Raw genomic sequence first — 23,587 nt, forward strand, 5'->3', positions numbered from 1 at the left:
ACCACACACACACACACACACACACACACACACACACACCATCACTCCTCCTCCTCCTGCTCTCCCCAGCCCCTCCCTTTCCGTCTCTGCTCGCTTCTATCCTCTCTTCAGCTTCGCCTGCCTGCCTGTCAGAAAGGTACTCCAGTATTGGAGGCTAGGCTACCCTCCTCCCGGACCCCCCGTACGAGAGAGAGCCAGCCACCGTCGTACCCCAAGGCTCGGGCTCCCCACTTAGCGGCACCAACCATGGCAACCCCCGCTACTTCCACCCGGTTCACCGACGAGTACCAGCTGTACGAGGAGCTCGGGAAGTAAGCAGCAGCCGTTTTTTAACGTTACATCGTGTTTGTCTTGTCGTTTTCGTCCCCCCCACCCCCGCAAACCTCGCCTCACATTATTGCTGGTTAGAGAGCTCCAAGCCGAAGTAGCACACACACATTTTAAAACCCACATTAATGTGTCATTATATGTTAATATGAGGCTGTTATTATCGTGCTGCAGTCAGGCTAAATCATAAACGCGTCGCTAACGGCTAACTAGCACTAACGTTCAGTTACTAGCCAACCAGCTACCACGCTGATATTGATAAACCAGCCGAGCTAACGTCTCGTATTTTAGTCGCTTGTGGTGATGATGTTGCATCAACAGCTTGTCAGTCCCTTCCGTGTTTGCTAGCTAGGTATTTTCTGGTGTGCTGGAGCCGTCAGTAAGGGCCCCGAAAAGAGACGCCGGGAGGGGACGGTAGCCCCTGTGACACTTCACCGGCCCCCCTCCCTCCCGGGGTCTGACAGCCAGCTCCGTGATACACCAAAAAGGGCTGCGGTCTTCTAGCTAACTAGGCCGAGACCCCCCCACTACACACCCCCACCCCCTATGAGCAGCTGCAGATGATTTGTGTGACCGTGTTGAGTAACGTTACATACCCCTGGATCACTTTAATGTGGAAGTATTTAGATTGTTCTGCGTTATGTTAACACAGCCCATACTTTCCTTCACAACAGCAGCAGCAGCATCACCGTCATGTTATCAATAAATGCATCGTAAGTCTAAAACCTCGAAGCATTGGCAAGCTGTGGCGGTAAATTTGGCGATTTACTGTGCAAGAGGCAGTGACGTGTTTTCTCGGTATTTTGATGACGACAAGAAAACCGGGCCACTACCTCATCTGTTTCATCATCGTCATCATCATCATCAGCAACAGCAGCAGAAGCAGCAGCATCTGTTGTTCTTGGCCGGCGAAGGCTGCCCCCCCCCCCCCCACCCCCCCTTGTTGTACCTAAACCAGAGGCTGCAGGGCGACTCTGGCCCTGTCAAGCAGACTGAAGGTCAAAATTAGTTTTTTTTTTTTTTTCATGAAACAAATCGTGTTTCTATCAAATATGCCATTGTGCAATCTAATATTCTGTCCAAGCTTGATATTGTAATTCATCATAAACCTTAAAAGCATCTGACTCATGATCACACAGCTTATAAATGAATCATTTCTCACTCACTACCACATCTTATATCATAAGGCAGCATGGTCCTCCTTTACTAATATGGGGGAGCAGCGTTATACTGTATGTCATTACATTTTTAGGCCCTTTAACAAAAAACAACAACAAAAAAACTACCTCATCACCTCTGCCAAATACAGCACTTGCAATATCGGCTCAAAAGACATTTTAGAATTAGCAGTTCTAAGAGTAGGTTCACATAGTTTACTGCTATAACCATGAACTGGCTCCAGATACATCTATAAAGGTTTAATTTCTATACTTGCAATCAAACTTGCACATCATTTCCTGATGTGAAAATGCATAATGTCTGTAAAACGTTCTTGGCATCAGTCTACATTTGGAACTTTGATCCGCATCTATAAGACAGTACCTGTTAAAGACAAAGGGAGTTGTATAAGTTAAGATACACATGCCTTTATTTCCAGCTGTCGTTTCCACTCTCTACCGAATAATTGACAGTAATCGATGGCACCGATTCCAGAGGCAGTACACACGTACACACACCTACACATCCTCCTCCATAGTGGATTCTGGCTCTACTCCTCCTGCATCCTCAGTACACTGACCACTTACCTCGGCTTATGTTTCTGCTCCTGCTTGTTAATGCATCTTGCTCCGTCATAGGCTATTAACATCAAGGCACTGACTTGTGCTTGTGTCACCTGTCACCTTTCATTTACTGGTAAATAATTGAAACAACGAGCAGAGTGGCTGGAGCAGAGTGCAGCATAAAAGTAGCAGCCCCTTCATATATCATCAGAAGTAGTAAAAGGCCGCCTTTCTCTTTCAAGAAAAATGCAGAGGACAAGATAATATAAGCTGTACAGGCTGAATAAAAAAAACAACATGCATATTTGCATGTCCTGTGATGCTCAAAATGAAACGGTAAATAAAGCAGCCAGCAGGTGAATAATGTAGGGACATGTATCATTTAGGTCAATATGAATCTCATCAGAGAACGACTTGCCCTTCATTTTCTTGCTTGAGCAGGTTTATAACTGAGCATTGTTACCTTGTGAATGTGTTGAATATGACCTATTGTTGTGTGTGAGATGCAGCCCCCTCTTTATGCTGCCTGGTTATAATAGACATTTTCTTTTGGTGCTGTATAGGTTGCATTGTAGTGTGCCTTTCAAAAAAATAAATAAAAAAAATAAAAAATTAGCCAAAGTGCTCAGCCATTCATTTCCAATCAATGACCTGAGCTGATATCGCCACTTTAAAAGCATGCTGTATTGTTTTGTGTAAGGGGGAAAGATCAGGGTTGTTAGCATAAACAAAAAATGAACCGTTGTCGTGAAATTCGATGCAGTTTCAAATGTCAGACTTTGTGTAAGTGAGGGAGAGAACAAGCATGTGTAATAGAACTGATTTTTTTGTTGTTTGTGTTCTTCTTTCCTAGGGGAGCTTTTTCAGTGGTGCGTAGGTGTGTAAAGAAGTCATCAGGACAGGAATATGCTGCAAAAATCATCAACACTAAGAAGCTGTCTGCAAGAGGTATGTTAATATCACACGCTCAAACAGATTCTGATATTTGCATGTTTGCCTTTTTTTGTGCTGAATTGGAAAAACAAATAGTGCTCATGTCGTATATGATTATCACATTATAACAGCTGTCTTAGGTGATGTACAGTAATGGTTCTAGATATTCCAGAAAAAGAGGAAATGTGTATATGTGGCTTATCTAGTGAGACAAACTTCATCCTTCTGATAACAAAAATCGAGTGCATTCAATATGACCATTAAGTAGCTTGAGCTTGCCAGAGATTTGAGGGATAATTATCCTGGTATACAGGAGAGTATGCTGCTTAATTAAAGTCTCATCTTTCCCAATGAGAGAGTCAATCTACATGTCAGAGGGGAGTTCTAATCAGCATCCTCTTGGTGCTTTATTGACAATCTTTATAAAAGCTGTCATGAATAAGTCCATTGCCTCTCTGGTTTCTTTAGAAAGCACCTGTGTGATTGGATTTATCCACATTTTATTTGCACGGGCAGTGCATGACACACGATTCTTCTGTGATAGTTGCTTCTGCTGAATTTGATTGGTTGCGTCACTGAGTGCGTCTCAGCGCTGGCCCAGCCACAGGTGCACGTGCACGCTGTGCTGTGTCGTAACGGTGACGTGAGCCCATGTCAGTGTGTCAGAACCTCCTCTGGCTTCAGACTTTGGATACTTAATTGTACTACACTTATACTATTTTGTATCTTGACAAATTTGGCATGCACTCTTTCCTGACATATACACACACACACACACACACACACACACACACACACACACACACACACACACACACACACACACACACACACACACGGCTTCCTTTTGTCCTCTTTTCCTGCACTTTCTCTCTCTCTCTCTCTCTTTCTGGGTTTTCTCTCTCTCTGATTAGCTCTGCACTGCTTTCCCTGCAAGCCTCTCTCACTCATTGCCTTTCTCTTGCATAGGGGGGGATTGGTTTGTATTGAGGCTAATCCACTTATGCTAAATGTATCTCATCAACCACTAAGACCCCACGGATTCCATAGGCGCCTCCCTGTTTGCCCTGTTGGCCCTGTTGTTGTCTCTGTCTGAAGGCATTTGTGTGTGTGTGTGTGTGAAAGAGACAGAGAGGGCAGGGAGTTACACTAATACAGCATGTCTGCATTGTGAGGCATCTGTGAGTGTGTTGTAATACTGTTATTGTTCTATCCATGCCATCAAGTGTCCACACGGGCCAGCTACTGGTATTAATGTCCCACTAAGGAAATGTAATGGCTCAGCAGAAAACTGTTGGCTCTTTGCAGAGGCAGGCAGCACAATGTAGGCCTGTGTGTATGTGTGCGTGTTGGCCAAAGGAGAAGAAAGCTGCCCAGGAGAGCAGCAGGAGGAAGAGGAGGAGATTCTTAACAATCTAGTGTTGCAAGGAGATCAGTGACACTCCAAACCAGGGCCGGAGAAAAGACGACACATGATAGAGTGAGTGCAGGAAGGAGATTCTGCAAATAGAAGAATCACCGTAGGCCTCATGTCCGGCGCAACACGCACCTATACGCACAAAAAAAAAAAAAATCCAACATCCGCACATACAGGCAACCAGTGCGTGAGCAGGCAGCTTGCCTGGTCGGATTTGGGTGGGTTTTTTTTAGCCTGATGGGGCGAGTGTGACCTCACGCGTGGCCTGGTGGGTAAGTCTCTCAAAGCTCTGGTAAACACTGCAGTAATCTGAGGAGGGGGTAGAAAGGGAGGAAAGGAGGTTGTGAGGGAAAGGAAGGAAGGAAATAAGAGGAAAGGAAGAAACGATGGACAAGACATAAGGGATGGATGTAGGTAGTTGGCTGTGATGCTCTAGCCTACATGCAGTTTGGGGGTGGATGTGTGTGGGCAGCAGGATGCGCAGTCTTCGCACACACTTCTACAAATATAGATTATCCTGATTCTCACCCCCAAGACAATCTTTAATGAAATCTCAAAGAACTGTATGTTGACAATAAGAGTTTTTAAATAAAAAGACCCAAAATGAAAGGTCAACTTCAAAGAAGACAGTCTGATTTGAGGAAAGAAAAATGTAACGTTCCTGTCTATTACTAATTATAACTCTTTTCCTAAAGTGGGCCTTGGATTATAAAGTGTATGAAATATACAACATCCAGTAACGTGAACATCATAGCACGATGTGAAGATGTGTAACATGCATAAAGAGAAATGTGTGTTCTTCTGTTGGTCAGATAGGATGTATCGTTTAATGATAGTCATTTATCAGTTATAGCAGAGTCATTGTATCATGAAGTTATCGTTATCATGGGCCTTATATTACATATCGTATCATGCGTTACCTTGAGTTTACCACCCTGTTAGACATGAACCGAATGGGTCACACTTCCTCAATCGATCCACAAAACAAAACGATAAATCAGTCCCATAATGGAATCAACAAGGTGGAGGGTATCTATTCACATTTTTAGCAGTCCTTTCTATACGGAAGGGCTTTAGTGGTATGATTCAAGTTTGATTGTGCAGAATGAATGCTTGGTGTTTGTTTTTTTTTCTCCCTCTATAAGTGGAGTGAATGTGAAAAGTGGCCGGCTGCTGCATTGTCTGCTGCAACACTGTGTTTGTATATGTGTGGGTGAGAGAGAGAGAGAGAGAGAGAGAGAGAGAGAGAGAGTCGGGGTGAGACAGACTACCCACTCTTGATCACTAACCTGAACCTTTTCTCTTGAAAGTATTTAGCTGTGTCCTGTGTTATTGTCGTAAGATCTCAGATGTGCTGCTTGACTGTCCTTATTTATTGCTAAACATTGTTGCACATTTCCGCTTCGTTCCAGTTCCTTATTTGCTAATCTCCTGCAGCTGAAATTTCTCTCATTATTATTATTAATGGCAAAAACCTAAACCCCCGGGACTCAGCAATCCACCCTTTCTCGAGTGTAGCCTGGTTCCAGTCCTCTGCATCACGGCCCACATCGCCAGTTAGTTGAGACACTTTTGAACAGTTCTGGTGTTGTGCTTTTGAATGGCTTTTTTATCCCGATTTTAAAAAGAGGCTCACTAACCAGAATGTTTAGTTTTGGATAAAGAAGCATGTGCTATATGTGTGTCGTCAGGCACTTCTTCTCGATAGCTTTTGCACCAAACAGCAAGCTGTTGTCGTCCCTTATGAAAACCAAAACTCAGTCCAAACCAGGATCCTGTTCTAAACCTAACCAAGCTGTGGTTTTGCCTCAGGCTAAGCAGATTGCGTCTGTAGAGAAATCCTTTAGTTTCAAAAGGACACAGCCCACAGTCACATTCACCCAATTGTTGCACCCTATTTATACATTTTTAGTTATGAGAATGGAAACAGTCGACAGTGTGCAAGATGTCAATAAAATAGACATGATATGGTAATATGGATGTACTGTCATTCCCAACAAAACCAACCTTCTTAGATAAATGTGACAAACAACTTTCTACTTTAAAAATGAGACTTGTGCATAGGCTGGCTGTATAACCTGACTTTGTTCCTCTCATTCAAACTGTACTTCCTGACAGCATTAACAAAGCCTAATGGATGCTGGTTCGAAACCGAAGCCTGCAGGCACAGGATTTTTTTTTTCCTTCACTAAAATGCAGATCCAAGAGGCCTGCAGATATTTTAAAATTCTTTGGGTAACGCAAGACTAGTAAAAATAATGCCATCTGTGTTGATTGAGTAAAAAGTTAGAATGGAAAAACCATCATTCAATCACTGTAGAGAAAGGCAAATAACAAAATCACCCAAAGAAGACACGTGTTATGTAGCAGAGGTCAAACGTGGTTTGGCTGCAACTGGTACACCAGACGAATGGAAATGTGTTTCTCCAAGCTGATGGTCACTTGGTAGTGTCTGTTTTTTATGTCAAAGGTCAGGACTTTGAGAGCAACACTTAAATCGATGTCCTACTCTTATGAAATTCATCCGGCGTCACTTCTTCATCCACATGGTGGTGATGGATGGTCTACAAAGTCTAGTGAACCAGCACCAAACCACCTGGTTTGTCTGCTTTTTTTTAGCCTTCCTCCATGCAGATCAAGTATTTGTGTGTCTCCTCGTTTTTACTTCTGCTATAGTTCAGAATCATGGGAGCTGAAGCGTACCGGCTCAAAGGTTGCAACTCCACAGTGTTCTTCAGGATTTTCTTCAAGGCGTCTCTCCAGCTGGGGGGAAAAAACCACTGTGGTGGACATGAAGTCAATCAGGAGGGCAACTGATGGAGTGTTTTTGTGTGGAGTTTGGTTACTGTGACAACCAAATGCCAATTGCATGTGTATTTCTATCACACTGAAGCAGAGAGAACCCCCATGATTCCCCGCTAACTTCGACGTCATTTTTTCTTATTGTAGTATTGATTGAGGTGACGGGATCTACAAATTGTCTCGTGAAACAATTGAATGTAGAAACGAATATTGTTTGAATGGAATTATATCAGTATATTATATCCAGTAAATTAGTGTCGAGTAAAAATCAATACATGTTTCGATGCCATAGCAACAAAAATACAAAAATTCCGAGCAACCAAATATTGGTTTTCTGATTACCAAAAAATGCAGACAAACTTTTGTCCACTGTTGAACTTAAACAAAAATGTTGGCATTGTGTTTTTTGCAAATTAGAGTTCCTTTTTCTCTTTTGTATAAAAACATTGGGGTCGCTGGTGGCGCAGTGGTTCATGCACGTATGGATGCTATACTGCTCCACGGGGGGCGGATGGCCCTGGTTCGAATCTGGCCTGTGGCTGATTTCCTTCTCTATCCACGGTCCTATCTCTCTAATAAAGGTACAAAAGCCCAAAGATAAATCTTTAAAAAAGCAATGTTGGTTGAAACAGAAATGAGATTGTATGGATTAAAACGTGTGTCATTGAAAAGTAAAAACATTTTAAAACTCACTGTGAACAGTGTATAGCCAATGATGTGGGTTCGGGCTTATATGTGTTACAGCGCTGCTGAAAGCACCTGTACTTCAAATATACCGTTTCAAATGGTGGTAGTCTGTTAAAGGAAAGTGGTGTGGCAATAGTATCAGTCCTAACAGTTTGGATGTAAACGTGCCTGACTGAAGCCTTCAATCAGATTGTCAGTTTAATATTCATGGCAGAGATAAAGGGGGGGGGGATTGGGGTAGGGTTGTGTGTGGCAGTGTGCTGGGTCCTCACCATCCTCCTCAGCTGATGTAAGATGGCTGAGGGCCCGCCCCGTGGCAAAGCAGATGGCCAATTAGAGAGCAGCAGGAAGTGCCAGTAATTACCCTCCAGCCCTCACTTTCCTGTCTTCTTCTACCACACACTCTTGCACCAACAAATAAGGAGATTGAATGAATTAGTGAGTGCTGCAGTGACACTGCACCAGGGTAGACGGCTGTACACAAACGCACGCTCGCACTCACGCTCACACACACTCACACAGGGGAGCTGTGATCCTCTTCTAGCAAATGGACGTTCTATGTAATCCTCCCTCCTTTGCTCTGTCTGTCTCTCCCGGTCTTGCGTCACTGGTGTAATTAGAAGGAGGTTCAGGTCTCAATGTTATTCATCGCCTTTTTTTTCCTTTTTTTTTTTTTCAAATGAGGGACATTTATACCTGAAGTAAGACGGAGGGGAGGCTGGTGGAAGGTAGACATAGCCTAAAAACATTTTGACTGCAGTGCTAGTCCAAGTTAGCAACAAGTCAGAGACAGTCAAAATGACAAAAAGGGCAGACGTGACAGTCAGAGATGGTGTAGATGGAATGCTGGCCTCTTTTTGCTTTCATTAAATAGGACAGCTGAAGAGAGACAGCGAATGTTGGGAGGAGAGAGTGGGTGATGACATGCAGCAAAGGCCTGAGGTCGGATTCGACTGAAGGCTGCGATGAGGACTTCAGCCTCAGTACATGGCTATCCAGCGTCCTGAATGCGCCCGTATATATTGACTGTAAATATACAGTTCAATGTTGATAGTTGATTCTTCAGCCACAGTATGTGGGTTTGATCTCAGGCCGTCGCTGCTCTGGGGAAATGAATGCAAATCTTTCTGAGCCTGCTTCTGCGTGGCGTAATCGCAACGGAGCTGTTAAGTTTGCTTGACCACAGTGATAAAACACACAAATGCACATTTGAGTCCCACTGGATCCTCACTCCAGCTCCCACGCATGACCATTGACCTCAGCTACACAGCTGAAGAAGTGACGAGGGTGCAGTTGCACAGTGTCATGCGGTTGACACACTGACATCTTGAACAAATAGACTTACATTCTGCTATAGGATTTAGTAAAATCCCCAACTAGGATGTTTGTTTGTGAGTGTGTTGCTAGCATCCAATCCAGGCCTGAAGTGCAAACGCTCCAATGTTTTGTCTAACTGTGCTTCACACTAAACTCTTTACACAAACACACACAGAGCCACATAAACACTTGCATGCCAAACTCAAAAGCCATTGCTACACAGCCTCGTTAATATCAGCAAACTGTTAAAATATGTGAAGAGAAGCACAGGTGGGGTACAGATGGCCTAGTGGATTGTTGCACCCCACAGACACTGGAGTCCTCCAATCAGATGGCCTGGGTTCAAGTCTGGCCTGTGGCTACTTTCTCTCTCTCTCTCTCTCTCTTCCTTGTGTGTTTAGTCTCACCTGTTAGCTTTCTGAGGCAAACGCAGCCTCACAGCTTGAGCTCAAGGCCATGGCCTCTGTGGACACAAAACAAATAGATGTGACACAAATAAGCTCATACTTTTTTCCCCCAATATTTGCATTGACATAGAGAATGTAACTAAATGATTAAGTCTGACGCTTCTGTAAATAGTCATGACAAAAGAAACGCCAGTGAGTCAATCCACGTTTTTTTTTTTTTTTTAAAGAAATGCCTGGGGAAAAACAGAAACCTGGACTGGGAAAAGTATATATATTAAAAAAAAGAAAGAAAAGAAACTGGGACAAAAGCTCCTCACTGCAGTGCTGCCCAGAGTGTGTGTGCGCCACAGTCTCTCTTACCCATCTCCTCTAAATCCCCCTCCTCCTCACTGAGCACAGATCACAGCCAGGTGTGGAGAGGGAGAGGGAGAGAGAGAGAGGGAGAGAGAGAGAGGGAGAGGGAGAGAGGGAGAGGGAGAGAGAGAGGGAGAGAGAGAGAGAGAGGGAGAGAGAGAGAGAGAGAGAGAGAGAGAGAGAGAGAGATCTTTGTGCAGTAGACTTTGGTGACACTGTAAACTGGGACAGAGAGAAATCTTGTGGATTCATGCAATCTTATAACTACAGTATAAAAAAATGGATTGTGTGTTTTTCTTCTGACTCAGTAAACAGGGTTCAATATTAACACTATACAGTATCTAACATGGAGGTGGCTTCCTGTGCTCACAAAGTTTTATCAGTATGGAGGTAAGCCTTCGCCAGCATAGTGCTACAGGTTCACCAATATCATGAATATCTATAGTGAGAGCTGAGAACATGCTGCTTATCTTCACGTCAGATCACATACTGCATGATGTTTGTGAAGATCATTAGTAGGCTGTGGATCTTTGGGGGTCACATGATTCGATTTTGATTCTTGGGGCTTGGGATTCAATTCAGACTTGATTTTAAAGATGATTCTGGAGTCGTTGATCCATGGTTAAAAAGTTTTTAATTAGTGCATTCTTCAGGATCTACTTAATTCATCTGTGAGACTGGCTTATTTTCTTGTTGCACTGTTTGACATTTTACTGACTTAAAGAGATAGCTTTAGTACTTAGCAGTGAGTGACTGATCAGTCCAAAAAGCCAATAAAAATGGAATCAAAGCAGATTTTTAAATCTTAGAGAAGAGAATATTCTCGATTTAAAAAAAAAAATCGAGAATTCATTAGTGTGTTGCCTACAGCAGTGATAGATTTTTTTTAACATGTAGCGTTTGTAATCATTTACAAACTATCTGTTTTGTACAACAAATGAAATACCAAAAGAATGATCAGTCAAAATGCGACAGTTGTGCTGTTTAAATTAAATGATAAACAAAATAGTAAGATCACTTACTACTTCCGAAACTTTTTTTTTTTTGTGAATGAACTTATTCTAAACATTGACTTTTCTCTCCTCAGACCATCAGAAGCTGGAGAGAGAGGCTCGAATCTGCCGTCTCCTGAAGCACCCCAACATTGGTGAGTTTCTGCGCCCGTGGCTAAAAATGTGAAATATATTTCTGTTGTGTCGCTCACGCTTTGAGATAAGATTCTTTGCTGACGTGTTTAACAGGGATGGTGTGATTTGCAGCCATTGAGATGCTACAGCTATCTCTGCGATCACTCACTTGAAATGTCAATAACGTACATCTCACTGCGCGGCTGCCGTCGTTTGTGGACGTAGGTGCAAAGAGCAAAGCCACGAAGGCGTGTGGAGAGTGGAGGTGCAGGGCTTTGTCAGACTGCTCTGCACACTTGTCAAGACTGGCAGATGGAAAAATGATTGCAAACAGGTTGCTTAGCATTGAAGAGCATTGTCACTTGTGCTTATTGACAGCGTTCATCGTCACCATGTGTAGACGTGCAGCACGAGCAGAAACATGTCCACGTCCGCTGCAGGGAGCCCATTTGAGATTTATTCTCTATAGTATGGAACATGCTTAATTGTAAAACTGATCTCCCAGCTGCAGCAATCTATTGACTAGTTGTCAACAATCAAGTCAGATTGCCCGCCAGTTTGACGATTAATTACTCTGTTTGAGTAATTAAATTAGAAAAGAAGTCAATACAGTCGATTCCTGCTCCTTACTGTGAACATTTTTTTTTTAATTCTTTTCTCCTCTGATGGTAAACTGAATCTTAGTTATGTGTAAGGTTTTTATTTAAGGCTTTTCCAAGCACTGATTGATGTTATTTAACCAATCAGTGACAATTTATTGACCAAACATGTTGGAGATAATCCACAAATTAATTAACATGGAACCACTTAATCATTGCAGCCATAATCTGATCACGTGAAAAAGTCTCTTTAGTACAGCACTACTGGCATCGCTGTATTTTTATTCAAACTTTACATTGGTGTTAGGATGCTCAAGCTCATGAATGCTAATCTAACATTTGCATTTTCCTGACTCTTGATCAAATCATCTGTCATGATGGCAAAAACAAAAAGGACATGTAAGTGACATTACTGGCATTCAGACTGAGGGCTGACAGAAGGTTAACATCCTCTCGCTGACAGTGTGACAGCACGTCTCTGCCCCGCCTGCTAAGATGAAACAGACTCTAACTAAGAAATGTCTTCTGTGATTTCTTGACGATCTGGCTTTACCACTCTTGACCATTCTGATATCACAGCGTGTCATAGCCTTTTTATTGCAGGAGTTAGCATGGCACTGATGATTTAAGAAATGGGACATATTGTACTTCAGTAATAGAGATGTCCAGAGAAAAAGGGTGTTAAAGGACGGAAAGAGGCAATAGGACAAAATCAATGACACCTTTCCCTCTGCTCTCCTCCTTATTCCCCATTCCCCTCGTCCTACTTTTCTGTCCCTGAGGCACTCATTCGCCCCTCGCCTATTTTCCCCTTCCTATCTCTGTATAGATTATTCTCTCCCTCTTTTTCTTGCTCCTCCTTTTTTGACATATTCTGGCATGGACTGCATTCAAACTTTGGACAAAAGAGGGCACAAAAAAGAGACAGATGGAGAGACGAAAGCAGGAGGAGTAGAAGACAGATGGAGAGAGTGTGAGAAGATGGGAGGAGGAGGAAAGAGCAGTCACTCTTGTTTCTTGCTGCAGGGCCATCCTACTTCATCTTATTATACAACTGATTTTCACTTTACATAACGATAACTGTGGCACCCTGACACTAAACCTAAGCTGTATCTCAGGCGTCTTTGTAACACCTGGTTCCTGCTGCTTGTATGCTGGTCTGTCCCTATGCTGCTGTGTTGTTTGGTTGATAGGATGGCTCATATGGTTACTGCTTAACTGCAGCAACGTGGTATTTTTAACTCATTATCGTAATCACCACCATTTTTTTTCTAAACTTAAAGCTCCTTGTCTCTATCAGTTATGAGGACACTCAGCAGTTAAAGAAGACATGTTATCCCCCTTCTTTATTTTCAAACAGTCCCCCTGTGGTCTAAATAAAAACCTCTGTGCTGTGCTTTGGTCAAAATATAACATGAATCAAGCAGCAGAGGAGGTTTGTGACTCTGTAGAAACCGGCTCTCTCAGAACACTTTGTTTTGGTGTGTCTGTCTCTTTAAATGAAATGAGCCCCACGTGATTCATCCGGCATCACTCGTTCACTAGCAAGAATAAAAATGGCGGACCTGCACAAAAGTTTTGCTCTAGGCTGGGGTTGGTGAAGATATCAGGGGAGGGGATTTGTTTTGCCAGAATCCCACTGTGACATCACAAGGAGAGCACATTTCAAACCGAGCATTTTTCTGTGTTGTAAGGCTTGTGCAGACCACAAACAAAGGACTGCATGCATTTATTTCACATGTTGCTCCTCTCGTACCTCCATGTCCTTTCACATAGAATTCAGAGCTAACATGGAACAAAGTGATTGAATGTTGTCGAGGCTGACTTACTGTTGGCTATAACGCCTGTCATGATTTAGGTGTAATTGCTGTCCATAGGTACAGAATGTGGGGTAGACTCTTTGATTAAGCAACATAAGAAGGGTGGGGGAATTTATCTGAATTAAGTTCATATCTTTCCTCAAAGATCTTGCACCTACCTATAAGACTAAATATTTATGGAAAAAAAGAAAGAAATCAAAGGTTTAAAAAAGCCTAATCTAAAAGACCAGATCTAATCTTAAAATGTCAACTCTTTGTGTCAAAGACAGAAAATGAGTAACCATTAGGGCGTCAACAAGAGGACGACCATATGTAGGGTTTATAAATAGATCCTTGCCCCCTTGCCAAATCCTTGCCCTCTGAAAATGATTTAAATGTCAAAAAAATGACCCAAAAAAACCTTGCAACCACGGATGTGTTCGGGCAAAGTACCACTGGATAGAGACATCCTTGTAGCCAACTAGTTGAGACACTTGCCCTTTAAGCATAATCCCCAATGACAAGCTAGCCACCAAAACTAGTTTGCACTTTGTGCCAGTATTATTCTTTTAATGTTTTTAAACATGCACCGTCATCTATTAAAACAGAGGAGAGTCCCCTGAAGCTCTTCTCAATAACTCAAATGTCACTCAAGTGTTGAGTGAACTGTATGGTAAATCACTCGGATGCTCAGGATCCAGAGCTGGAGTCATAGTAGTTCAAACTTTGACCACAGTGTGGTCATATAACACATATAACACACATTCACTGTGTTGATATGGAGGGGGGCAAATAAAGAATTATGTCATACTTCCTTCTCTCTGTATTACTGTTGAGTGCTCAGTTTTGTGTTGTAGATACAGATTTGTATTTGAGTTTTTTTAAAAGGCCAGTCTGATGATGGTCATTGCAAATAAGTTTAGGCTTTAAATTTTGTGCATTGCAGTACAAGTCAGATTCCTTGTATGTGTAAATGTACTTGGCAATAAACACTGATTCTGATCCTGATCCCACATATTTGTCCTTTCAGAAATGAATAATCAAATGATGCTTTAGATAATTGTCATATTCACTACCAAAACCGGAAGAGAAGAGGGTTTTTTTTTTTTCATTGGGCTGGCTCAGTCCTGGTTCATTTCTCTCTTCAAATGCTTCAGCAGATCTTTTTTTTTTTTAAACTGTCTCCTTTCATTCTTTATGCCTCCGTCTCACTGCTTTTTGTCTCTCCCGCAGTGAGACTCCATGACAGCATTTCAGAGGAAGGCTTTCATTACCTAGTCTTTGACCTGTGAGTATATTCCACACACACACACACACACACACACACACACACACACACACACACACACACACACACAGTGACATTTTATCCATGTGTGAGACCATGGTTTGTTTGTGTATGCTAACGTCTCCTACCGCCCCTGTCTCTTCCCCTCTCTCTTCCTTTCCTTTCCTTCCCTTTCCTTCCCTTCTCCTTCCCTCCTTCCTCCCCTCTCTCAGGGTGACAGGCGGAGAGCTGTTTGAAGACATTGTAGCCAGAGAGTACTACAGCGAGGCCGATGCCAGGTAAGCTACCCTCAGCATATGAGCACACGCTCTGCTGCAAACATACAGTGTAATCCCATTAAATATATGAACACTCATTCCCAATGTATGAGCTCCCACAGACGCACAGGGTGGATATAATTGGTTCTTGCTTCTCAAAAGTCAGGATTTGCTGCTTATTTGTGTTATACTTTCACATATTGATTACCCTTGGTTGTCGGGCTGCGGATTGGTCTGAATGTACAATTTGAAGACGTCACCTTGGCTTCTGTGAAACAGCATTGGGCATTTTCCACCACATCCTGACATTTTGTAGATATTGTGACATTTAAGCTTTCTCTCCTTCCTCGCTTCATCTTCCTTTTGGGAGTTCCCTCGCCTTTTTTTTCTCCGCTGGCTGTGTGGTGTGTAGCTTAGGAAGTCTGTTGTACAATTGGATTAGGGGTCTTTGTGCGTTCACGCACCCCTGAGGGCGGGGGGTTGGAAACACACGAACCTTCACACACAAACACAAATGAATCCACGTGCATTAAGCCGCAGCCTGGCTCTCTCTAGCTGTGCCCTCTGACCTGTAACCTTTCTGGAGACGTGACATGAATATGAGCCTCAAACAGTATCACTCTGGAGCCTGACACTACGGTGCGTAGGACAGTAATAAGGTGGTCGTGTACTGGAACATTTTATAAGACCCACCATGAGCCAACACACTCACCACCAGGCGAGTGTGAAAACACGATCACCAGCGAGAACTGGGAAAATAACTATATTAGTAGCAGCTGAATTGACGCCCCCATTATTAAAATTGCTACTGGGATAGAGATTTATTGACTGTGTGGTGTAAGGCCGCCCACACGAGTTCCCTCCGTATTGATTGTTCAAAACTACAGAACCTTGATTATGCCTTTGAAGAAGGGAAAACGGTTGTGTCGTTCAATGTTTGTCATGCGACTCAGCCACATGTTCATCTTTTAGTGGTTTAAATATCTCTTTTCAACACTCCTAGAGTTGTGTAAAAACAAAATGATGAGCTTGTTTCAGTAAGATTTCTTTCAGTCAGCCTAAACGTACTCTACACACAGTTTAAAAAAAAACAAAAAAAAAACAGTAATCACCAGATCCTTACATTTGGCTAAATGTTACCAGATGCTGTTTGGCAGAAATGACTTCACAATCAAATCAAACACTATCATGGTGGTCTGTAGTTCATTTAACCGTCTTTGAACTGTTCCTGCAGTCCTACAAGCCAGCTTTATCATTTCATGCTACTTAATATTGGGGGCTACAGTGTTGTTATGATGTGCATCTTCATACAGTGGATTGATCATAAAATCCTAATATGTCAGGCTTCACATCGCTACTCTGATAAGTGAATGGCAACAACATGGTGAGTGTCAGCAGCATTTGGAGATTTAGAAATCGAGGACTCGCCAGCGTCTTTAAAATCAGAGGTTGTGGAAGCATTTTGACTTCCCCGAGACCGAAAATAAAAGAGGTGAGAAGATATCAGACGAGACAAACAACTGTGTGCAAATAGTGCAAGATGACAGGGAAACTACAACTAACATGATGCATTAATCGACACCACAATAAGAAGCTCCGATCACCTCCCCTTGTTAAAAGAAAATAACAATCTGAGAATTCGCTAGAAACTAAGGTTAGACAATTTGGACCAGAAATCCTAGCTCCATATATATTTTTAGCTAAATGCCAATAAACCAAAAATATATTGATATTTTTTTCAGTACAAAAATAACAAAAACAAATTCAGCTGTAAGTCCAATCCAAATGTCTCACAGGCACTTTTATTATTAACAGCCAGCTGCACAATGACAACACGTACAAGAAAAATGACAAAACATTAAGGGAACCTCCTTTCCTGCATGACAAAACAAAAACCATGCAGCTGTGTATTTATTGTTTGAGTTAGTCTTAGTGAGGGACAGAGGGACAGTGAGAGCAGAAAAGAGTGAACTGGTGGCTCTACAGGTGAAACATTTCTCCTATGGATATAACTAATATTCTACTCTGTTTGAAAATGAATGAAAACTCGAGACATGTCCCTGGCTCACAATAAACACATTGCAAACATTTGAATTTGCTGCAACAAATCCCATCTAACATTTTCTTTGCTTTCTCTAGACATAATGTTGCGGGACACAAGTTTTGCTTTACTATGTATATTGAGGGTCTGCAATGTCTTGAATACATCATTTGCTGTATATTGTTTTAAAATGTGAAATGGTTTTATTATCATATCACTTTAATAACCTCCTGGTAAAGGTGGTCAGCTTTTTTTTTTTTTTTTTTTTAATCAAATGTATCTGTTGAATAACCCGATCATAACCCACTGGTCTTGAAGGAAACACAGACGACTCTGTCTAACCAGTCTATGTGATGCTTTTTTTTGTAATGAAGGGCAGCGACTGACACATCTCTCTCTCTCTCTCTCTCTCTCTCTCTGTTTTGTCCCCTTGTCTCTCTCTGTAGTCATTGCATTAGTCAGATCTTGGAGAGTGTCAATCATATCCACCAGCATGATATTGTGCACAGAGACCTCAAGGTGAGTGGCTGCCCGTTGCCGTGACAACCACACACTCACACACACCTCTGCTCGTGGCCATGGCAACACACAGATGGCTCTCAGTTTCTCCATCTCTAGCTCTCTTTTGTCTTTTCCTCGCTGCATCTCCGCTTTTATAGCTTATTATTACTCCCCTGCTTTCCTCTCCCGCCCTTTGTTCGTTTAAAAAAAAATTCATCTCTCTGTTCTCTTCTCTGAGCGTGTGTGTGCATGTGCATGTGCATGTGCACGTGCGTTCATGTGTGTGGAGATGGTGAGTCATGATCACGTGCAGGGGTCAGTTTGTCACGTATGGCAAGGAAAAGACAAGGACTCGAGCTGCACATGAACACACTCTGTACTGTTGTGTGTGTGTGTGTGTGTGGGGGGGGGGGGGTAAATAATGTGAGGATGTGAAGGCATAGATAAACCTCATGGGTTGCCAAGACAACTCGTATGACATCACACCACCCGTAGAGCAATTGGGGAGGGGCTTGCATCCTTTTTGATAGCTGGATAGGCTGAAATTTAAAGAGAGGAAGAAGAGCTTTTCTGCCGCCTTCACGTCTGTACTTGGCCACCTCTAAGGTGAAGATTATAATCCTGGTAAGACACAGTAATAATCATAAATATATTGAATTGTACATTCTAAATAAAAGTGGGATGGTGGGGGGGGGGGTTGGACTCTCGTGGGTGGCTTTTCTATGTGCGTGTCAGAAAATAATGCTATTACCTCGAGCGCTGCCCGTCTGATTTGTCAGCCTTTTGTCCTGAGTGGGCTTTTACTGCGGCCATTTATGTCCCATTACCCAAACAACCGGCATTTAGAACGCTGCCACACACGCCGCCTCTCGCTAAGTACACTTTCCATTTAGCATGCAGTCTGCAGCACTGCCTAAATGACTCCCAAGTGGTTTCTATGGCTACCAACCCATGACCATATAAGGCGTTGTGGAGATTCTCAACCACTCATCCTCTTTCTCGCTCTTTTTTCGCTCTTTTTTTTCTCTTTTCATCCTCCGTGTTTCCGTCGCTTTCCTCACACCTTTCGACCACCCCCACACGGGCTGAGTCGAATATACATGAAATGTGAATATTTCTCAGAAAGAGCTTTACTGAAGAGTGCCTGTCACTATCTGCCTCTCACTGTCTCGATCTCTTGTCCTACATTCTGCTTCATCGTGTGTGTGTGTGTGTGTGTGTGTGTGTGTCTCCCACAGCCTGAGAACCTGTTGTTGGCGAGTAAGATGAAGGGAGCTGCAGTGAAGCTGGCAGACTTTGGCCTTGCTATTGAAGTGCAGGGTGACCAGCAGGCTTGGTTTGGTAAGAAAACATAAACAGTGACAAACACAAATCAAACGTGCTGGACCATCAACTGTGCTGCCCTTCTGTGTTGAGTGTTCAGCACTCACCAGTTTCTGTGCTAAAACATGAGGATCCCTGCTGAACAGGCCCTCATTCAAACAAGTCGCTCTGTATATCCATGCGTTCACATCCGCCTGCCCACTTGGAGGACAAAGAGTAGTTGTCTGAGCATTGCTTAAGAGGCTCACAGACACTTTTCCAGTTCATGCTTAGGCCATTGTGTCTTGGCAAACAGCCACTTTGCCAGCATTTGGCTGACTCTCCGGCAGGGATGAGATGATTAACGGGTATTTGCTTGTGACTCCACACTGTCATAATCTGGAGTCCAACAGGTCACTATCATGCGTACCATTCACATAACTGCACAGAAATAGCCCCCATGACAAGTTTAATGAAAGTCAGTTAATCGCCTCTTCTGGTTCTTGTGGCTCTTCTGTCGGTCAGGGTTCGCCGGCACCCCTGGATATCTCTCCCCTGAAGTACTGAGGAAGGACCCCTACGGCAAGCCAGTGGACATCTGGGCATGTGGTGAGTCTTGCGCCTCACCATCGTGACAATAAATCTGAGTAATCTTCTTGTTGGGGAAAAGAAACGCAAGCGTCATGTTTGACTTCTTTAAGTTCACTCATTTGACTGTTATGAAACCATGTGGAGGTCGTCTTCTTTTGCAATAAATCAATTGGTTGACTATGATGAATTACTGATTTTATTATTGTGTCATGCAATAAACAATATGCCTAGCCCAAAACAGGCGTATAACACCATTATTAGTACAGTACAAACAGACAAAAGACCAAACAACATAACTTTTATTTCAACACTCATTCCAAAGAATAAGATTTACAGACATGGTCATCTCTGCAGCACTGCAGCGCCTCACTCTACATGCTCTTTGTCACATTTTAGCTCTAGCATAAAAGTTAACTTCTGTAATGTGTGTCTTCTTGTCATGAAATGAACTATAGGAATAAAATTGCCCCACGTTTAAGAATGGAAATCTAAACATGATCTGTTTCTAAATTCCTTCTCCCCTCTTTGTTTCCGTCAGGTGTTATTCTCTATATCTTGTTAGTGGGATATCCTCCTTTCTGGGATGAAGATCAACACAAACTGTATCAGCAGATCAAAGCTGGAGCGTACGATGTGAGTCTGCATTGTGTGTGTGTGTGCGCGCGCACGTGTGTGTGAGAGAGGTGTATGTTTGTGAAGGGGTGCAGTGCAGGGGTTTGCTAAGCAGTTTTTGAATGTTTAATAGTGTCCAATTGAGAGCTGGTCCAAAGCTATTGATCCTATCAGGGCCTCCCTGACGCATTGCAGAGAGGTGTGTGTGTGTGTGTGTGTGTGTGTGTGTGTGTGTGTGTGTGTGTGTGTGTGTGTGTGTGTGTGTGTGTGTGTGTGTGTGTGTGTGTGTGTGTGTGTGTGTGTGTGTGTGTGTGTGTGTGTGTGTGTGTGTGTGTGTGTGTGTGTGTGTGTGTGTGTGTGTGTGTGTGTGTGTGTGTGTGTGTGTGTGTGTGTGTGTGTGTGTGTGTGTGTGTATCGGAGAAGGGGTATCCTCCTTTCTTGGTCTCTGGATAATAAAGTCATATTGCAGCTTCCAAAAAAGAGAGAGAGGAAGGCTCAAACAGGCATCCTATTTGTTGGGAATTCATTCAACGTTAAAACAAAAGAAGGTTTTAATAAATGAAATGTGCTAATGCTTCTGTATCAACACGCAGTAGAAAATGAACAGTTTTGTCTTTATTGCAGTCTAAATGTGAACAGATTTTCTTGAGACCCCCTGAGTCCAGATGGTGTGGATTAGCTGCAACATGATGATGCAAACCCTTTAACATGTCGCTCACAAAAGCACGTTTCCATTCCACATTCCTTCCCAACGTTCACACTTTCTCCATTCTTCGCACAGTTCCCGTCCCCTGAGTGGGACACGGTGACTCCAGAGGCAAAGAACCTGATCAACCAGATGTTGACCATCAACCCAGCCAAGAGAATCACTGCCGAACAGGCCCTCAAACACCCCTGGATCTGCGTAAGTATCCACTCTCTTCGCTCTACAAACCTCAGACAATAATTGGATTCACACAGACTGCTACAAATAAGTATATATAAGTCATTCTGTATTACAGTCCTAAAGTTTTACTTTCAAATGATTGTTTCTCAAAAGCTGAGATGAGAATGTCTGATTCGTGTTTTTTTTCCCCCTCCTTCAGCACCGCTCTACAGTGGCCTCCATGATGCACAGACAGGAAACTGTCGAGTGTCTCCGCAAGTTCAACGCTCGCCGAAAACTCAAGGTACAAATTCCCCCTTCTTCCCTTTTTCAATTCAATTCAAAAAATGTTATTTGTCCCCGGGGGGCTAATTCAAAGTCAAACAGAGCAGCACATGAATGACAGTGCAGCTTTACTAAAAATGTAACCAAAGATAAAGTGTCAACAAAAGAATACAGATTTTAAGCCCCCCCCCCCCCCTTTAATTTGCTGAATCTGCTTCTTTTTTTTTCTACAGAACTACAATACAATCTATTTTAACTCACACTTTTTAGTAGCTCATCCGCTGTTACCTCACATTTTGAGTAGTCTTATTTTATAATGAGATTTATCTTATATTTAAGGGAAAGGAATCAAATCCACAAAATGTTTTTGTTGGTACCGAGGTACTTCATGTTAGCATTCCTAGCTAATTGTTTGATCTGCTCGTTCCTGATTGAAATCTGGTCTTACCCATCTTAAATGTTATTCAGGGAAAGTGATAAGCCTGTATTCTTGAATACAAAAAAAAGTATTTTATAAAATAGATTAAAAGTTCTCCGAGTCACACCAAAGGGTCATTGCTCTTGGCTATTGGTACAGAACCGTTAGTATCAGGTGCTCTGATGACATGTTTTCAACGATAGTGAGCTTATTTTGCTGTACTTTGCATTTAACATGAGAGCATGCAAACTACTGGATCAAGTGTCCGTTGTTCTTTTTCTCCACATCATTTAAATACATTTGCATAGAAGAAAATGTTCTGGGACTTGGAGATGTGAGGAGTGTTAATCGTGCATCTCCATTGACGTCCAGTGGCTCCAGTATTGTAATAATTAGATGTTTGATAGAGAACAAGCAAACACTCAGCCTTGACCTGGTTTGAGAAAGATACGTGGAGGTAATAATGTTGTCGTCCTCTCAGAATTGAATATGAAGCAGAAAGTCAGGAAGGAAAAAAACAACAACAAAAACACTTGAATCCTTGAAAAGAACGCCTAACTCCTTGCGCTTATTATACCTCCCTCACTTCTCTCTCCTCCTTCCTCTGCTTCTCCAGGGAGCCATTCTCACCACCATGCTGGTGTCCAGAAACTTCTCAGGTGGGTGTGCCCTTCGCCCTCAGCCTCCCACGCAGCAAATGCAGAGGGAGAGAGGAGGAAGGAGAATGGATAGAGTCCTCTGCACCTCTTTTAACCCCCTCACCACACACACACACACACGCACACGCACACACGCACCCACTCATCCTCAAAATAACAATATGTTTTTGTGTGTGCACAGGAGTTTGCTTACTTACCAAACTGATTTAAAACATGAAGCTCTGTTGAGTAATGTAAAAATAGCATATTGATAAAAATGTGTTATTACGAGTGCATTACAATCTGATTTATATGAGCAGGCTAATCTGTGATATTCTGCAATGTGCAAGATTATATGTGGGAGATTGTTATGTCCTTGTCTATGCTAATGTTTCTCTCCGTGTGTATGTGTGTGTTTGTGTGAATGTGTGTGTGTGTGTGTGTGTGTGTGTCCCTCTTTTCTTCTGCCAACGGAGCGTTTGCATGTTTGAGAGGAGGAAGCCTAAACTTATGCGATCTTTATTTTGGGGGGAAAAGTGCAGCGTTATAAAGTGATTCTTTCTCAGCCCTCTTGTTTTTTCTTGTAGCCTTGCTCTCAGCCTCTAACTTAATTGGTCTGTCAATAGTTAATGGTTTCAACCCTGGGCCTAGGAAACCACAGGGGTGCACGTCTTTTGCTTCAGCCCACCTCCATCCAACTTTGTGATGCGTCTGGGCTGCAGCCCGCACGCCCCGTGGCTCTCTAGGCCCATGCGCGGAAAAAAAGCGTGACATAGACCTGACTAATTTGTACAGCCCCACCAAACTGTAGCATTTCTGTCCAATAGTGGGCCGGCAGCATACCAACTCTGCTGCTGCCGCCTCCTCCACGGCCTCACTGGCTCAGGAAGGTACGTCCCAGAGACACGCCCATCCACTTCCTCTCCACACACAGTTACATAGCACAGGGTGGGATCCCATCGCCACCCTCAGACTCCTGCATGCAGCATCCTCATCAACATCTCCACACACACATACGCATGCATACTCACACACATTCGGGTCTTAAGTTTGTGTGACATACTTGCTATAATGCAGAAATATAATGCACACAGTCATAAACATCAGCATCACTTAACACTAATTGATTCAGTCCAAGCCGCATTCCAAAGTGCTTCTCACATTCACACCTCACAACCACTCAAGCCCCAGCCGTGTAACCCCCATTTCATCCTCAAAATCAGTTTTGTCGTCACCTCCAGCAAGCTCCATCCTGAACTCCAGCTGACCCTACGCTCACCTGTGCTCTCCCCGCCCCCC

The 23,587-nt window shown here is 43.0% G+C and overlaps 1 protein-coding gene across 8 annotated transcripts in view; it reads left to right on the forward strand.

Moving 5' to 3' along the window:
* The window catches only part of LOC306817443 (calcium/calmodulin-dependent protein kinase type II subunit gamma-like), a 39,432-nt gene continuing 15,845 nt past the window's right edge, over window positions 1-23,587 (forward strand). For 4 of the 8 annotated variants that reach the window (XM_079334319.1, XM_079334317.1, XM_079334321.1 and 1 more), the window contains exons 1-13: window positions 108-311; window positions 2,902-2,996; window positions 11,053-11,112; window positions 14,724-14,778; window positions 14,991-15,056; window positions 17,523-17,595; window positions 18,816-18,918; window positions 19,405-19,488; window positions 20,009-20,103; window positions 20,864-20,986; window positions 21,168-21,251; window positions 22,267-22,309; window positions 23,116-23,178. In XM_079334319.1, the coding sequence (XP_079190445.1) occupies window positions 247-311; window positions 2,902-2,996; window positions 11,053-11,112; window positions 14,724-14,778; window positions 14,991-15,056; window positions 17,523-17,595; window positions 18,816-18,918; window positions 19,405-19,488; window positions 20,009-20,103; window positions 20,864-20,986; window positions 21,168-21,251; window positions 22,267-22,309; window positions 23,116-23,178 (1,009 nt within the window). In that variant the 5' untranslated portion in view covers window positions 108-246. Of the gene's footprint in view, window positions 312-2,901; window positions 2,997-11,052; window positions 11,113-14,723; window positions 14,779-14,990; window positions 15,057-17,522; window positions 17,596-18,815; window positions 18,919-19,404; window positions 19,489-20,008; window positions 20,104-20,863; window positions 20,987-21,167; window positions 21,252-22,266; window positions 22,310-23,115; window positions 23,179-23,587 lie in introns of all 8 variants that reach the window. The other 4 variants (XM_079334316.1, XM_079334320.1, XM_079334323.1 and 1 more) reach the window with 2 other exon arrangements.

This window comes from Symphodus melops (genome assembly GCF_947650265.1).
Source record: "Symphodus melops genome assembly, chromosome: 21".
Lineage (NCBI taxonomy): Eukaryota > Metazoa > Chordata > Actinopteri > Labriformes > Labridae > Symphodus > Symphodus melops.